At 38.8% G+C, this 18,481-nt stretch overlaps 1 protein-coding gene across 7 annotated transcripts in view; it reads right to left on the reverse strand.

Annotated features, from left to right (window-relative positions):
- The window catches only part of SANBR (SANT and BTB domain regulator of CSR), an 87,400-nt gene that overhangs the window by 29,977 nt on the left and 38,942 nt on the right, over positions 1-18,481 (reverse strand). For all 7 annotated transcript variants that reach the window (XR_005577717.2, XR_012517720.1, XR_012517722.1 and 4 more), the window contains 4 exons: positions 11,357-11,502; positions 9,854-9,953; positions 7,909-7,941; positions 6,989-7,088 (listed from right to left, as the gene is read on the reverse strand). Coding sequence is in view for 4 of the 7 variants with exons in the window: in XM_074399491.1 (XP_074255592.1) it covers positions 6,989-7,088; positions 7,909-7,941; positions 9,854-9,953; positions 11,357-11,502 (379 nt within the window). In the remaining 3 variants the exon portion in view is untranslated. The remainder of the gene's footprint in view (positions 1-6,988; positions 7,089-7,908; positions 7,942-9,853; positions 9,954-11,356; positions 11,503-18,481) is intronic.

Genomic DNA, 18,481 nt, shown 5'->3' on the forward strand with positions numbered 1-18,481 from the left:
GTCAATGTCATAAGCTTAGGCCCCATATACCTCTCCAATCCACTTGCTACTTTTAAACAATAAGATCATTACAAAAATACTGTCTTAAGAACACTTACAAATTAACCTCTGGATAAAAAGCAAATATATCATGAAGCAAAGCTGAAATTGCTTTACAGGGGTTCATTTTCTTTTTCTTTTCTTTCTTTTTTTTTTTTTTTTTTGAGACAGAGTCTTATTTTATCACACACACAGGCTAGAGTGCAGTGGCATGATCTCGGCTCACTGCAATCTCTGATTCCCAGGTTTAAGCAATTCTCGTGCCTCAGCCTCTCAAGCAACTGTAAGTAATCTGTAGCTATAAGTCGTAATCTATGTGTTTTTCCTTGCGGATTTGTCAGTTTTTGCTTTGTATATTTTAGGGCTTTGTAATTAGGCACATTGACATTTATACTAAAAGTACAAAAATCACCCAAGAATGGTGGCACATGCCTGTAATCCCAGCTACTCAGGAGACTGAGGCACAAGGATTGCTTGAACCCACAAGGTAGAGGCTGCAGTGAGCTGAGATCATGCCAGTGCATTTCAGCCTGGGTGATAGAGCAAGACTCTGTCCACCACTGCCCCCCCAAAAAAGAATATACTACTAGTGACTTTATGCTAACAAATCTGACAAGTTGGATAAAATTCCTTGAAAGATAGAAATTATCAAAACAAATTGAAGAGGCAATAGAAAACTTGAATAGCATCATACTAACTAATGAAATTGAATTCATATTTTAAAGCCTTCCTATAAAGAAAGCTCCAGACCCATATGGCTTAACTGCTGAATTTTATTATTCTTTTAAGGGAGAAACAACACAAATCCTACACAAACTCTTTCAGAAAAGAGGGGTGAAGGCAACACTTTTCAACTCATTTTCTAATGTCATTATGACTCCGATATCAAAACTTGAAAAAGACAAGAAAACTACAAATATCTCTCATGACCAGAAATAAAAATCCTTAACAAAATATCAGCAAGTGAGCCCAGGCATAGTGGCTCACACTTGTAATCCTACCACTTTGGGAGGCCAAGGTAGGAGGATTGCTTGTGGTTAGGAGTTCAAGAACATCCTGGGCAATATAGGGAGACCTTGTCTCTATAAAAAAAAACCTTAAAGATTAGCTGGGCATGGCGATGCAGACCTGTAGTCCCAGATACTCAGGAGGCTTGGGTGGGAGGACTACTTGAGCCTTGGGAAGTCGAGGCTAAAGTGAGTTGTGGTCATGACACTGCATTCAAGCCTGGGCAACAGAGTGAGACCCTGTCTCAAAAAAATACATACATATACACACTGTGATCATGCCACTGAATTTACGCCTGGGCAACAGAGTGAGATCCTGTCTCAAAAATAAATATATATATATATGTGTGTGTATATATATATATATATATATATATATATATATATGCAAGTCCAGTGAAGTGATATATAAAAAGAATACCAAATGACCAAGTGGAGTTTACACCAGAATACTGGTGTAATATGTGAAAAATCAATCAATGTACCTAAATTGCTACAGTAAAGGAGAACATCTATATGATCTTCTCAATAGATGGAGAAAAAGCATTTGACAAAATCCAACACCTATTCACTACAAAAAGTCAGCAAACTAGAAACAGAAAGGAACTTTCTTAACTGAGAAAGGAAATTTATAAGAAGCCAACAACTAACATTACATACTTAATGGTTAAAGACTGGATCTTTTCCCCATAAGACAAGGTAAGGATATCTGTTTTCACCCCTTCTATTCAGTATCAGGTCCTAACCAGCACAAAAGTCAAGGCATATAAATAAGTATACAGATTGGAATGAAATCTAATAAATGAAGAGCAAGTAAGTGAATCTAGCAAGGTCATAGGACACAAAGTCAATATACAAGTATCAACTGCATTTTGACCATCATTAATATCACCATCAATGAGCAACCAAACAATTCCATTTATATAAGCATAAAAATATGTAGAAATAAATTTAACAAAAGATGTTCAATACCTGTACACTGAAACTACAAAACATTGTTGAGAGACATTAAAGAAGTCCTAAATAAATGGAGGGAATAAATGGAGAGATATTCCATGTTCATAATGGGAAGAACTGCCACTGGAAAAAAAAAAGGAATTCACCCCAAATTGATATATGGGTTCAACACAATCCCAAAAAAAATCCCAGAAAGATATTTGTAGAAATATTCACACAAACTCTAAAATTTATAGAAAATGCAAAGCACTTTGAAAAGCTATAATAACTTAAAGAATAATTTTGGAGGACTCATACCACCATATTTCCAGACTCACCAAAATCTACAAAAATTAACACAGCATAGTATTGATATACTGATGTAAAGAAAGACATATGAATCAATGAAAGAAAACAAGAGAGTTTGGAAATGGGGCTACATGTAAATAGTAAACTGATTTTTAACAAAGATGTCAAAGTAATCCAATATATACTGAATATATTGAAAAGAATAGTCTTTTCAATAAACAGTGCTAAAACAATGAGCTATGCCTATGGATAAAAAGGCAGCTTGACCCTTAACTCATACAATAAACAAAAATTAACCTGAATGAGATCATAACCTTAAATAAAAAGCTAAAATCATACAACATCTAGAAGAAAACACAGCAAAAAATCTTTATGACTTTTGGGTAGGCAAATACTTCTTAGCTATTAAATAATGGAACATAAAAAGGAAAAACTAAAAAGCAGAGTTCACAAAATTTAAAACTTTAGCTCTTCAAAAGACATCATTAAGAAAATTAGGCCAGGCGTGGTGGCTCACGCTTGTAATCCCAACACTTTGGGAGGCCGAGGCAGGCAAATCACCTGAGGTCAGGTGTTCAGGACCAGCTTGGCCAACATGGTGAAACCCCATCTCTACCAAAAATATAAAAAGTAGCCAGGCACAGTGGCTCACGTCTGTAATCCCAGCACTTTGGGAGGCCGGGGTGGGCAGATCACGAGGTCAAGAGATCAAAACCATCCTGGCCAACATGGTGAAACCCCATCTCTACTAAAAATACAAAAATTAGCTGGGCGTGGTGGCGCACACCTGTAGTTCCAGGTACTTGGGAGGCTGAGGCAGGAGAATTGCTTGAACCCAGGAGCTGGAGGCTGCAGTGAGCTGAGGTCGCTCCACTGCACTCCAGCCTGGCACCTGGCAACGGAGCAAAACTCTGTCTCAAAAAAAAAAAAAAAAATATATATATATATATATATATATATATATATATATATATAAAGTAACCCCATGTGGTGGTGTGCGCCTGTAATCCCAGCTACTCGGGAGGCTGAGGCAGAAGAATTGCTGGAACCCAGGAGGCAGAAGTTGCAGTGAGCTGAGATTGCACCACTGCACTCCAGCATGGGCGACAGAACAAGAATCCATCTCAAAAAAAAAAAAAAAAAGAAAAAGAAAAGGAAACTAAAAGGCAAGGCATAGACTGAGGGAAATAGTGCAAAACATATGATTGACAAAAAAAGACTTGGATCTAAAGTATATGTAAAGAAATCTTACAATTCAATAATAAGGCAAATGATCCAATAAAAATGGGCAAAAGATTTAAACAAACACTTCATTAAAAAGATATATAAATGGCCAATAAAAACATGAAAAGATGCTTAACACTACTCACTAGAATGGCTAAAATTAAAAAGACCAATAATACCAAATATTGATGTAAATGTGCAGCAACTGGAACTCTCATACACTGCTGGTGGGAATGCACCAGGGAATACACCACTGCTCATGGAAATGCAAAACGGTCACTTTGCAAAACAATTTGGCAGTTTCTTATAAAGTAAAACATACACTTACTATATGACCTAGTAATTTTTCTCCTAAGTATCTACCTAAGAAAAGTGAAAACACATGTCCACACATATTTGTATGCAAATGTTCATAGCAGCATTATTCACAACAGCCAACAAGAGGAAACAACCCATAGGTCCATGAAATTGGGAATGGATAAACCAAGTATGGTATACCCATATAATGGAATACTACTTTGCAATAAAAAGGAATTAACTACTGACATATGCAATAATATGGATGAATCTCAAAACCTCATACTAAGTGAAAGAAGCCAGAGACAAAAAATTACTCATGATTCCATTCACATGAAATCCTAAAAAAGGTAAATTTTTTCATGGTTGTGTCAAGGTAGAACTAGAGAAAGGGAAATGAGTATAGAAGACATGAAAGAACTTTCTGAAATGATGTCCTAGATCTTTATTTTGGTGGTGGTTACACATCTATGTGCCAAAACTCATCTACATGTACACTTAAAAATAAGTGACTTTTATGACATGTAAGTTATACCTCAATCAAACTGTTGGAAAAAAAAAACATACAGCACTTTCTCCTCAACTAATTAAAATTAACCCAAAATTGCTAAAGAACCAGCTTTTCCACTGGAGGATTCAACATGTTAAGAAAAACTCTGTAAAACTTAGAGAGAACATAAAGGGAAGACAGTACATCTTTTCTTTCCTTTTTTGAGACAGAGCTTCGCTCTGTTGCCAGGCACCAGGCTGGAGTGCAGCGGCGTGATCTCAGCTCACTGCAACCTCCACCTTCCAGGTTCAGGCAATTCTCCTGCCTCAGCCTCCTGAGTAGCTGGGACTACAGGTGCACACCACCATGCCCCACTAATTTTTGTATTTTTTTAGTACAGATGGGGTTTCACCATGTTGGCCAGGATGGTCTCGATCTCTTGACCTCGTGATCTGCCTGCCTCGGCCTCCCAAAGTGCTGGGATTACAGGTGTGAGCCACTGCGCCCGGCCAACATCACATCTTTTCAATGTCATTTTGGAGGGTTGTTTAACATGCCTACCAAGAATCATTTAATTCTCTAAGAGATTGTCTCATGTCTGACCACCATCTACTGATGGCATCTGAAAGTTACATGTTAACTTCCAGATTTTTGTGTCTAATGAAAATGCAAATTATTTCTAAAAGGAGAACCATTAACTTGTATGACACTGATCAATTTTGTATCTAACTTACAATCATGTTTTTAACTTTTTTTTTTTTTTGAGATGGAGTTTCACTCTGGTTGCCCAGGCTGAAGTGCAATGGCATGGTCTTGGCTCACTGCAACCTCCTGCTCTGGGTTTTAAGTGATTCTCTTGCTTCAGCCTTCTAAGTAGCTGAGATTATAGGCACCTGCCACCACACCTGGCTAATTTTTGTTACTTTTTTTTTTTTTTTTTTTTTTTTTCAGACGGAGTTTCGCTCTTGTTACCCAGGCTGGAGTGCAATGGCGCGATCTCGGCTCACCGCAACCTCCGCCTCCTGGGTTCAGGCAATTCTCCTGCCTCAGCCTCCTGAATAGCTGGGATTACAGGCACGTGCCACCATGCCCAGCTAATTTTTTTGTATTTTTAGTAGAGACGGGGTTTCACCATGTTGACCAGGATGGTCTCGATCTCTTGACCTCGTGATCCACCCGCCTCGGCCTCCCAAAGTGCTGGGATTACAAGCTTGAGCCACCATGCCCGGCCACTTTTTTTTTTTTTTTTTTTGAGACTGAGTCTCACTGTGTCACCCAGGATGGAGTGCAATGGCATGATCTCATTTCACTGCAACCTCTGCCTTGTGGGTTCAAGCAATTCTCCAATCTCAGCCTCCCGAATAGCTAGGATTATAGGCACCCGCCATCATGCGGGGCTAATTTTTGTACTTTCGTAGAGATAGGATTTCACCATGGTGGCCAGGCTGTTCCTGAACTCCTGATCTCAGGTGATCCGCCTGCCTTAGCCTCCCAAATTGCTGGGATTACAGGTATCAGCTACCACGCCCAGCCTAATTTTTGTATTTTTAGTAGTGAAGAGGTTTCACCATGTTGGCCAAGCTGGTCATGAACTCCTGACCTCAGGTGATCTGCCCACCTCAGGTTCCCAAAGGGCAGAGATTACAGTCGTAATCTCTTGAATATACATTCCTTGACCCACTGCGCCCAGCCCAACATTCTTTTCTCAAAAGCAGTATAATGGAATAGTACTCCACAATAAAAAGGAATACACTACTGACACATGCAACAATATGAATGAATCTCAAAAACCTCATACTAAGTGAAAGAAGCCAGAAACAAAAGATTACTTATGATTTCATTCATATGAAATCCTAAAAGACATAAATCATTGTGACAAAACAGATTCATGGTTGCCTACAAATACCTGAGTCCTCAAAGGCTCTTTGAGCCAATTTCCTTGCTGTTTCTTGAAACTAATGAGTTGAAAAATTTTGACACAAGTTAATTTTATAGTTGTATAATAATCATGCTTTCAGCTGGGTATGGTGGCTCATGCCTATAATCCCAGCACTTTGGGAGGTTGAGGCGGGTGGATCACTTGAGGTCAGGAGTTCAAGATCAGCCTGGCCAATATGGTGAAACCCCATCTCTACTAAAAATACAGAAAAATTAGCCAGGCATGGTGGTGCACGCCTGCAGTCCCAGCTACTCAGGAGTCTGAGGCAGGAGAATCACTTGAACCCAGGGGAGGTTGCAGTGAGTCAAGATTGTGCCACTGCGACAGAGACTCCATCTCAAAAAAAAAAATAAAATAAAATAAAATAAAAAATCATGCTTTCAATGAAAAACAAATCACACTTTTATGAATGTTATTTAATGGTTCATTTGAATATCACTCCAAATCATCTAAGGTATACATCTCAGATCACATTTCATCTGACGTGAGTCACACATTTAGTTGCACCTGAAATGAAAACCTGGAGGATTCTTTCTCAGTGTACTGCCCTTTCTTTATAACTTTGAGTATTCTGTGTTCCTGCCAGGGTTAGGAAATCTTGATGGTGTCACCTTTCCATTCTTTTTTTTTTTTTCTATATTGTACTACTATATAAATAAAATCAATTCCCCATCCCTTGCATTAAAAGCTTCAGAATGTAACCCCTTCATAAACAGTGAGATTTAATGTTAACTTAGAAACCAGTACTTTGTTTCTTGGATACTTCTTCTTCGTCTCCAACTTCATCTTCAGTGACCTCAGATCCAGTTGTATATTCTTCTTCTTCTGAAAACAATGACTGTTGTTTCTAAGTTAAAAAAATATATATATATTTTTAATGAATTCTTCCAAACACATTTACCTATATTTATTTTGAATGAATGAGTTAATCAAAAGCTGATAAAATAACCTCTAACACAATACCCAAGAAATGGACATAAAAATTTTTACATTCAGAGCAGTAAATTACATATTTTTTATTTCTTTCACAGAAGCTAGGAATAACAATAGGCACATAAGTACTCAGTATTTGTTAAATTGTGCCTATATCACTCAACTAAATGTATATTCCTTGATATTAAGGTTAAATTATAATATAGTAACCACCAGTACTAAAGTAGTCTTATAAACAAGTATACATGCACATTTCTGGGTGAATGTGGCCCTGGATTATTTAACCATATCTGCATTACTTTCCTGCATCTCTCTGCCCTACTGTCTGTTATCACTAATCCAAATTCCTATTCCATTCTTAGGAATATTGATGGCAGACAGCATAGTACTGGCAAACAGTAAAAAAATAAAAAATAAATTAAAAAAAATCAACCAATCACTCAACCAAATAACTGGAACTTAACAGATTTGTTGCTTTGTTCAATTTCCTAAATATGGTGACTTTAACAAGTCTTTTAACTAGATCTATGGATTATGCAGCCAGATATGGAGTATGTTTCTGTCTTAAATAATTTAATGGCATTTTAAGTTAAGTGCAAAATTGGAGAAGCTGAAAAGGAAGATATATATTTAACTAAAATTTGTAAAAGAAGATACTGATAAGATTCTATTAAACTAAACTTTAATTTAGGAAGAAAGAGATCCATAAATGCTAAATATAATTGCTAATTTACCAGTTGTAGAGTCCAGTTTTTCAATGACAAGAACTGTAAGACAGGAATAAGATATTAATAAATCTGCATTTACCCAGATTGCATTTACCCAGATCACCTTATTTTCATATGCATATTGTAAAAGAGTTGAAAAGTAATACAGTTCCCCTCCAGGCTGAAACATAATTTAAAACTCAGGCTGAAAAATGATATATTACAGTCTTTAGTATCCTCTGCTAGAAGAGGATGTGGAATTTTTTTTGTTTTTTGTTTTTTTATTTTGTTTTTTTGAGATGGAGTCTCGCTCCGTCGTCCAGGCTGGAGTGTAGTGGTGCGTTCTAGGCTCAGTGCAACCTCCACCTCTCGGGTTCAAGCAATTCTCCTGCCTCAGCCTTCTGAGTAGCTGGGACTAAAGGCACATACCACCATGCCTGGCTAATTTTTATTTTTAGTAGAGATGGGATTTCACTGTGTTGGCAAGGATGGTCTCGATCTCCTGACCTCAGATGATCTGCCCACCTCGGCCTCCTGAAGTGCTAGGATTACCTCCCAAAGTGCTGGGATTACGCCCAGCTGGATGTGGATGTTTTTAAAAAGAAAGATACTTTCCCAGTATTATTTCCAAAGGACAAGTAAATCACATGCAAGTAAATTACTAAAATAATTTTAGTTATTTTTAGGACTATTTCAATCACTTTTTAATGTTTATATTTTATTGTAAATTAAGGAAGCAGATTACATATTGATACTCAATAAATCTAGTATGCTGACATATAATTCATAAACAAATGTTAATGACTGAATTTTTTTTTTTTTTTAGACGGAGTCTCACTCTGTTGCCCAGGCTAGCAATTTTCCTGCCTCAGCCTCCTGAGTAGCTGGGATTGCAGGCATACGCCACTGCACCCAGCTAAATTTTGTATTTTTAGTAGAGATGGGGTTTCACCATGTTGACCAGGCTGGTCTTAAACTCCTGATCTCAGCCTCCCAAAGTGCTGGGATTACAGGTGTGAACCACCATGCCTGGCATGACTGAATATTTGTATAGAAAATGCTATCTTAACCAACACAAAGACAATACGTTCACAGGCAAATAGATTCCCTCCCTGGTCCTTAGTAGCAAAGGCAAAGGAATAAAAAGGAATCAAAGGAATCAAATTTTCTGGTCACTTTAAAAATATTTCAGTTTTGAAACTTTTGTGTGTTTGTGTTTTGAGAGAGACTCTCATTCTGTCACCCAGACGCCAGGCTGCAACTTTTGAAGAATCTAAATATATTCCTAATTACAATAAAAGGATAATTTTCTACTAAAAAAAGTTTACAGGAGGAGGAGGAAACAACATATTCATTCATGCCACCTTCATTCCTCCCATCATAATTTGTCTATAATAAAAACCTTAAAGACCATGTTATGTTTTTGGTTTTTCTTTTCTTTTCTTTTTTTTTTTTTTTTTTGAGACTGAGTCTCCCTCTGTCACCCAGGCTGCAGTGCTGTAGTGCGATATTGGCTCACTGCAACCTCTGCCTCCTGGGCTTAAGCAATCTTGCCACCTCAGCCTCCCAGAGAAGCTTGGACTACAGGCACAAGGCACCACACTTGGCTAAGTTTTTAACTTTTTTTGTAGAGATGAGGGCTCACTATATTGCTCAGGCTGATCTCAAACTCCTGGGCTCAAACCCTCTTCTTGCCTCAACCTCTCAAAGTGGTAGGATTACAGCACTTTGTAAGTGTGAGTCACCATGCCTGGCCCCATGTTGTTTTTTCCCCCAAATTTAAATATATTAGTTATTAATTCTTTGAGGGCAAGAAATGTGTCCTATTACCCTTAGAGTCCTATTAACTTGGCATAATACCTTCTTATGATTAGTCAGTTCAATTTCAACTTAAACTGACCAGGTTCTTGTCAAAGATTAAATATCATTAAGTGTTTACTTAAGTAAAGAATAAGTGAAACAAGCTACTCACAGCATTGAGCTCCCCAGTTTTGGGACCCCATGGTGTATTTGGCTCCAGTAAAACATCACATTCTATACCGTTTTCATCACAGGGGCCAACCCCAACATCACTTGAAAGAAAAATACATTTTTATGAAGAAGAGTTTATTTTCTTAAAAATTTAAATGTGAAGGATATCTTTTTATTGCAAATGTTCCATAAATTGCTCTTTAGAAATACGGTTCCTCAGTATAAGGATGTCACCTCAACATGACATTTCTTAATCCATCTAGTGATTCCTCTAGCAAAAGACACCCCATACAGCAAGCACCACTATACTTGAAGCATCATACCTGCAAGGTGGTGGAATGGGCAGCTATGCTTGGTACTGCTTTAAGAACAATCTCTGATCAATTGGATGAGAAAGGCTAACGCAACTGGGAAACCTTCACCTGCTACCACTGCAAATTGGATTTAAGGTCTTAACCTTTTTTTTTTTTTTTTGAGACGCAGTTTCGCTCTTGTTACCCAGGCTGGAGTGCAATGGCGCGATCTCGGCTCACCGCAACCTCCGCCTCCTGGGTTCAAGCAATTCTCCTGCCTCAGTCTCCTGAGTAGCTGGGATTACAGGCACACACCACCATGCCCAGTTAATTTTTTGTATTTTTAGTAGAGACGGGGTTTCACCGTGTTGACCAGGATGGTCTTGATCTCTTGACCTCGTGATCCACCTGCCTCGGCCTCCCAAAGTGCTGGGATTACAGGCTTGAGCCACCGCGCCCGGCCAAGGTCTTAACCTTTTTTTTTTTTTTTTTTCAGACGGAGTTTCGCTCTCGTTACCCAGGCTGCAGTGCAATGGCGCAATCTCGGCTCACCGCAACCTCCGCCTCCTGGGTTCAGGCAATTCTCCTGCCTCAGCCTCCTGAGTAGCTGGGATTACAGGCACACGCCACCATGCCCAGCTAATTTTTTGTATTTTTAGTAGAGACGGGGTTTCACCATGTTGACCAGGATGGTCTCAATCTCTTGACCTTGTGATCCACCCGCCTCGGCCTCCCAGAGTGCTGGGATTACAGGCTTGAGCCACCATGCCCGGCCAGGTCTTAACCATTTTTTTTTTTTTTTTTTTTTTACTTTTTTTTTTCTTTTTTTTAGGACGGGGTTTCACCATGTTGGTCAGGCTGGTCTTGAACTCCCAACCTCAGGTGATTTGCCTGCCTTGGCCTCCAAAGTGCTTGGATTACAGGCGTGAGCCACCACGCCCAGCCAAAGGTCTTAACCTTTTTAATCACCAAGAGCTCTTTTCATTTGTTGTTCTTCTCCTTGTATCTCCACTATTTTTAGGTGTTCTGCCTAACAAATAAACATCTGTCTGCTCTTATTATAAGCTAACATATAATTTCACTTAAGCTTTCTGAAATAATGAAAACTACTTGAGGACTGACATAGGTGATCTGGGGAAGCACTAGGAGATTCTGAAATGGGAAACACTGAATAAAGCTACAATGCAGTGTTGGGTTTACTCCCCACTCACCTAACTGTATCTTTTGAAAAAGGCACAACAATGACATCTCTGTACTTGTGCAGATCGTCCAATATTCTAGCAGTGGGACAGGATGGCAAATCTCCACCTTCACCTTGATCACAAGGGGCGATCATGTGGTCCCTCACTTTACAGCCCTGTCATATAAGAGACAATAAATTAGAGGTTGGTTTGTTACAGAACACTCCTTTAAAGATCACTGTTTTTCTTTTCTTTACCTAGTCATATTGTCATATACATATTTTACAACTTTTTCTCAAGAAAAACATTCACACAGAAAAGAGATTCAATCATAACTGCACAGTTTAACAAATACCCAAGGATATCCATATAATCACAATCCACATTACAAATTAGAGTATTGCCACCATTCTAGGAGTCCCGACAGGCCCAATCCTGATCATAATGGTTTCCCTCCTCCCAATAGGTAACCTCTACCCTGGCTTGTGGTAATTACTTCCTTGCTTTTCTTTATCCTTCTGCCACTTAAGGATGCATTCCTAAACACTATAGTTTCGTCTCACTTGTTTTGCTCAACATTGTTTCTACTGGATAAGGTGGCTCGCGCCTGTAATTCCAGCACTTTGGGAGGCTGAGGTAGGTAGATCATTTGAGCGCAAGAGTTTGAGACCACCCTGGGCAACATGGCAAAACCCTGTCTCTAAAAAAAGTACAAAAAAATTAGCTGGGCGTGGTGGTGCATGCTCCAGTCCCAGTTACTCAGGAAGTTGAGGTGGGAGGATCACTTGAGCCTAGGGAGGTTGAGATTGCCTTGAGCTATGATCAGGCCACTGCACTCCAGCCTAGGTGGGTGATAGAGTGAGACCCTGCCTCAAAAAAAAAAAAAAAAAAAGAAAAGAAAAATTATGTTTTTATGATTCAACTATGTTACTTCATGTAATAACATTTGCTTTAATGTATAGTGTTTCACTGTATGAATATACACCATTTATTTACCTCTTCTGCTGATGGATGGGTTGTTTCTAGTTTGGGGCTACTATAAATAATATTCCTATGAGCATTCTTTTATCTGTTTCCTGGTACACAAGTGGTCATGTGTACCAAATTATATTACCATCAGCAGTATATGAGGACTCCTGTTACTCCATATCCTTGCTAACACTTGGTAAGACATTTAAATTTTAGTCACTCTGGCTGGGCATGGTAGCTCATGCCTGTAATCTCAGCACTTTGGGAGGCTGAAGTAGGTGGATCACTTAAGGCCAGTAGTTCGAGACCACCTTGGCCAAAAATGGTAAAACCCTGTCTCTACCAAAAATACAAAAATTTAGCCAGGCATGGTAGCGCATAACTGTAATCTAGCTACTCAGGAGGCTGAGGCATAAGAATTGCTTGAGCCTGGGAGGCAGAGGTTTCAGTGAGCCAAGATTGCACCACTACACACCAGCCTGGGGAACAGAGCAAGACTGTCTCAAAAACAAAATGAAACAAAACAAAAACAAAAAAAAACTTCAGTCATTCTGGTAAATGTGTACTGGTATTCACTGTAGTTTTAATTTTTATTTTCCCAGTTACAAATGAGGCAATCCTCTTCATGTTTACTTTTTGTGTGTGTGAAGTGCCTACTGTCTTTTTACTATTGATTTGTAGACATCTTTAAAAATTAAATTAATAGTCTTCTTTTTTCTCGGAATTTGGTAATTTTTCAGCTGCATCTATGTAATCTATTAAATTTGCCACTGAGATTAAATTTATTTATTAAGTTTTTCAGTCCTAGTATTTCTATTTGTTTTTATTCAAACCTTTTTGCCACTTTTTTTCTTTTAAGAAGTTCCTTGGAAATTTTTTGTCACTTTTTATGGTTTATAATTCCCTACCAAAAACTTCTGAGCTTAGGCTCTATCAACTTAAACTAGGAATCCCATGTATTTTATAATCTGTGTCCATAATTCCAATATTTGTAGTTCTTGTGGTCTATTTTTGTTTTCTAAGTTCTACTGTTTTCATTCTTGGTAACTTATTTCCATCTATGTCTGGTTATCTTTGTGTGCTGAATATTTTCTCAGAAATATTGTTTGTGGAAATAATTTGAGGCTTAGAATAATGTTATCTTTCTCCAGTGAAGATTTTTACTGCTTTTGCCAGGTGTGTGGGAACAGTGGCAATCCAGAATTTCCTTAATCCAAGTTCACATCTTGAAATTTTCTAGGTAATTCAAAGGAATCAAAGCCAGGCTGCAGTCCAGGCAAAGGATGGTTTACTTCCGATTTACTCTTATTTTCTTTGGAATCCCAACTCAACGTGTAAAAGTGGGGATATTATTTATTAATATCCCTACTTGGAAGACCCTGGAGTCTGACTATTCCCCAAAATCCTGATAGGACACCAAATGCTCACTTCAGCCTCTTAGCCACCTCTTTCTGAATGGTAATCACTCCCAGGACAAAAATGGCCCTGAAGGCTGACGCACTTCTTTAGGTTCCTATCATCTCCTGTATTAACACCAAGAATTAACACCAATTCTGCATTATCTTACTAGCTTTTTGATGTTTTTCATATGATATTTATATTTCATTCACTTTTTTCTTTCTTTCTTTTTTTTTTATAAAGATGGGTTTCACCATGATGGCCAGGCCAGTCTTGAACTCCTGACCTCAGGTGATCCACCCACCTCAGCCTCCCAAAGTGCTAGGATTACAGGCATGAGCCACTGCGCGCAGCCTTACTTTTTTCTTTTAGTTGCCTTTTGATGAGGATTGGTCTGAATTACTGTATCTGCTACTGCTGGAAATACACATCACCTTATGAGCTATTTAGATTTTTTTTCATTTAGTCCAAGCTATCACCTCAATCAATGTACATGACATCACTTGCAAGACTTTTCATAGTTTAATTACTGTTTATTTTTTGAATCTTCTCACAAACGAAATATCTTTAAGTTAACACAACCAATAAAAAGATAATAAGCCAAAGAGTTACAATTTTTAGAAGTATATTTTGCTCAAAACAATGTGGAAATGTGATAGCTACAATAGAAACAACATAACCCCAAAGAAATGTAAAGACTAAAAAATCACATTACTGAAAAGAACATAGTAGTAATGATGAATTAATAAAATATCTTGGGCCTAGCAAAGCTAATCTAATTTTGCTTAACATCTCATTTAATAAAAAGATATTTAATATACAATTTAAATATTTTTGTAAAGTGTATAACTAAAACTTTAAATATTAATGTTATGTAAGTAATCGATTGCCTCACCAATAAATTTTCTTTTTAAATTCTACCTGAATTCTATTATTATTATTATTATTTTTAATTGTACTTTGGGCTCTGGGGTACATGTGTATATCCTGTATCCTGCAGAATTGTTGCATAGGTACATATATGCCACAGTGGTTTGCTGTCTCCATTCCCCCTACCCTGGCACCTACATCAAGCATTTCTCCCAGTGCTATCCCTCCCCATCCTCCCTTCCCCACACTGTCCCTCCCCTCCCCGCCACACCCACCACCTAGCCCAGTGAGTATTGTTCCCTTCCCTGTGCCCAAGTGTGCTCATTGTTCATCACCTGCCTATGAGTGAAAACATGAGGTGTTTGGTTTTCTGTTCTTGTGTCATTTTGCTGAGAATGATGGTTTCTAGATTCATCCATGTCTCTACAAAGGACATGAACTTATCATTTTTTATGGCTGCATAGTATTCCATGGCGTATATGTGCTACATTTTCCTTGTCCAGTCTATCATTGATGGGCATTTGGGTTGGTTCCAGGTCTTTGCTATTGTAAACAGTGCTGCAACAAACACATGTGTGCATGTGTTTTTGTAACAGAACGATTTATAATCCTTTAGGTATATACCCAGTAATGGGATTGCTGGGTCAAATGGAATTTCTATTTCTAGATCCTTGAAGAATCACCACACTGTCTTCCATAATGCTTGAACTAATTTACACTCCCACCAACAGTGTAAAAGTGTTTCCTTTTCTTCTCCACATCTGCTCCAGCATCTGTTGTCTCCAGATTTTTTTTTTTTTTTTTTTTTTTTTTTGAGATGGAGTCTCACTCTGTCACCAGGCTGGAGTGCAGTGGTGTAATCTCAGCTCATTGCAACCTCCGCCTCCTGGGTGCAAGCAATTTTCTTGCCTCAGCTTCCCAAGTAGCTGGGACTACAGGCGCATGCCACCACATCCAGCTAATTTTTGTATTTTTAGTAGAGACGGGGTTTCACCATGTTGGCCAGGATGGGCTTGATCTCTTGATCTCCTGATCCACCCACCTCGGCCTCCCAAAGTGTTGGGATTACAGGCATGAGCCACCGCACCCGGCCTCCAGATTTTTTAATTATCGCCATTTTAACTGGCATGAGATGGTATCTGTAAGGTTTATTGCCAATGTAAAATGAGGAAACTGAGGCAAGTAGGAGAAAATGAGAAGCCAATTTATTCAGCTCAGGGGCGAGGTTCTGTGGTCCAGGAAGGGGCCAGAGAAGTTGCGCCCAGCTGCTTAGGTCATGGGGTTTTATGGGGATGGAAGGTGATTGATTGGCTATTGGAGAAACAAAGCAAAGGCAATTTTATTGGCTGTCAGAAAGCAGGAAGTGCCTGAAACTAGTGGCCATTGGTAGGCAGGAGGGACTTTGGGTAAGTGGGCCTTGATTGACTGCTGGGGAAACAAAGTGAAGGCAATCTTATTGGCTATTAAGAAGCAGGAAATGCCTGGAGCTAGTGGTTATGGGTAGGCAGGCGGGACCTTGGGCCTTGATTGACTACTGGGGAAACAAAGTGAAGGCAATCTTATTGGCCGTTAAAAAGCAGGAAATGCCTGGAGCTAGTGGTTATGGGTAGACGGGCTTTCTGGGGGCATACAGAGCAGACTGCTGCCGGGCAGGGTCTGATGGGGCTTCTTTAAAAAATTTTCCTGCAGGGTTTATCAACAGCGGGCTGGGGGCTGAATGCATAATTTAGTGCTGAATGTGGGCTTGGGTCTGGTATGCGGAGGTGGATGTGGGGAAGCCGTGAGGCAAGGCCAGATAATGAGCTCGGGTAATGACGCAGTTATCAAGTGAGGAGAGAGATGGATGTGTCCGTTTTAACCCTCTGCGAGGCAGCCGGCCTTACAGTATCTCAATGTGGTTTTGATTTGCATTTCTCTAATGACCAGTGATGATGAGCATTTGTTTGTTGATAAGCATGTTTGTTGGCCACATAAATGTCTTCTTTTGAAAAGCATCTGTTCATATCCTTTGCCCACTTTTGAATGGGTTTGTTTGTTCTTTTCTTGTAAATCTGCTTTAGTTCTTTGTAGATTCTGGATATTAGCCCTTTGTCAGATGGGCAGATTGCAAAAATTTTTTCCCATTCTGTTGGTTGCTGGTTCACTCTAATGATTGTTTCTTTTGCTGTGCAGAAGGTCTTAAGTTTAACTAGATTCCATTTGTCTATTTTGGCTTTTGCTGCCGTTTCTTTTGGTGTTTTACTCATGAAGTCCTTGCCTGTACCTATGTCCTGAATGGTGTTGCCTAAGTTTTCTTCTAGGGTTTTTATGGTGTTAGTTCTTATGTTTAAATCTTTAATCCCTCTGGAATTAATTTTAGTGTAGGGTGCCAGGAAGGGGTCCAGTTTCAGCTTCCTGCATATGGCTAGCCAGTTTTCCCAACACCATTTATTAAACAGGGAATCCTTTCCCCATTGCTTGTTTTTGTCTGGTTTGTCAAAGATCAGATGGTTGTAGATGCATGGCATTGCTTCCGAGGCCTCTGTTCTGTTCCATTGGTCTAGATCTCTGTTTTGGTATCAGTACCATGATGTTTTGATTACTGTAGCCTTGTAGCATAGTTTGAAGTTAGGCAGCACGATGCCTACAGCTTTGTTCTTTTTGCTTAGGATTTTGTTGGCGATGTGGGCTCTCTTTTGGTTCCATATGAAGTTTAAAGTGTTTTTTTTCCCAGTTCTGTGAAGAAGGTCAATGGTAGCTTGATGGGGATAGCATTGAATCTATAAATTACTTTGGGCAGTATGGCCATTTTCACAATATTGATTCTTCCTAACCATGAGCATGGAATGTTTTTCCATCTGTTTGTGTCCTCTTATTTCCTTGATCAGTGGTTTGTAGTTCTCCTTGAAGAGATCTTTTACATCCTTTGTTAGCTGTATTCCTAGGTATTTTATTCTCTTTGTAGCAATTGTAAATGAGAGTTTGCTCATGATTTGGCTCTCTGTTTGTCTGTTGTTGATGTATAGGAATGCTTGTGATTTCTGCACATTTTGTGCAGAAAATGTGCAGATCTTGAGACTTTGCCAAAGTTGCTTATCAGCTTAAGGAGGTTTTGGGTTGAGACAATAGGGTCTTCTAAATATAGGATCATGTTGTCTGCAAATAGGGACAATCTGACTTCTTCTTTTCCTAATTGAATGCCTTTTATCTCTTTTTCTTGCCTAATTGCTCTGGCTAGAACTTCCAATACTATATTGAATAAGAGTGGTGAGAGAGAGCATTCTTGTCTAATGCCAGTTTTTAAAGGGAATGCTTCTAGTTTTTGCCTGTTCAGTATGACATTGGCTGTGGGTTTGTCATAAAAAGCTTTTATTATTTTGAGATACATTACATCGATATTTAGTTTATTGAGAGTTTTTAGCATAAAGGGCTGTTGAATTTTGTCAAAGGCCTTCTCTGCATCTGTTGAGATGATCATGTGGTTTTTGTCTTTGGTTCTGTTTATGTTGTGGATTACGTTTATAGATTTGTGTATGTTGAACCAGCCTTGCATCCCCGGGGTGAAGACTACTTGATCATGGTGCATAAGCTTTTTGATGTGCTGTTGGATTTGGTTTGCCAGTATTTTATTGCAGATTTTTGCATCAAAGATCATCATGGATATTAGCCTGTAGTTTTCTTTTTTAGTTGTGTCTCTGCTAGGTTTTGGTATCAGGATGATGTTGGTCTCATAGAAAGAGTTAGGGAGGATTCCCTCTTTTTGTATTGTTTGCAATAGTTTCAACAGGAATGTTACCAGCTCCTGTTTTTACATCTGGTAGAATTCGGCTGTGAACCCACCTGGACCTGGACTTTTTTTGGCTGGTAGGCTATTGCTGTCTTGATTTGAGACCTTGTTATTGGTCTATTCAGGGCTTCAACTTCTTCCTGGCTTAGTCT

Source organism: Saimiri boliviensis, chromosome 1 (assembly GCF_048565385.1).
Source record: "Saimiri boliviensis isolate mSaiBol1 chromosome 1, mSaiBol1.pri, whole genome shotgun sequence".
NCBI lineage: Eukaryota > Metazoa > Chordata > Mammalia > Primates > Cebidae > Saimiri > Saimiri boliviensis.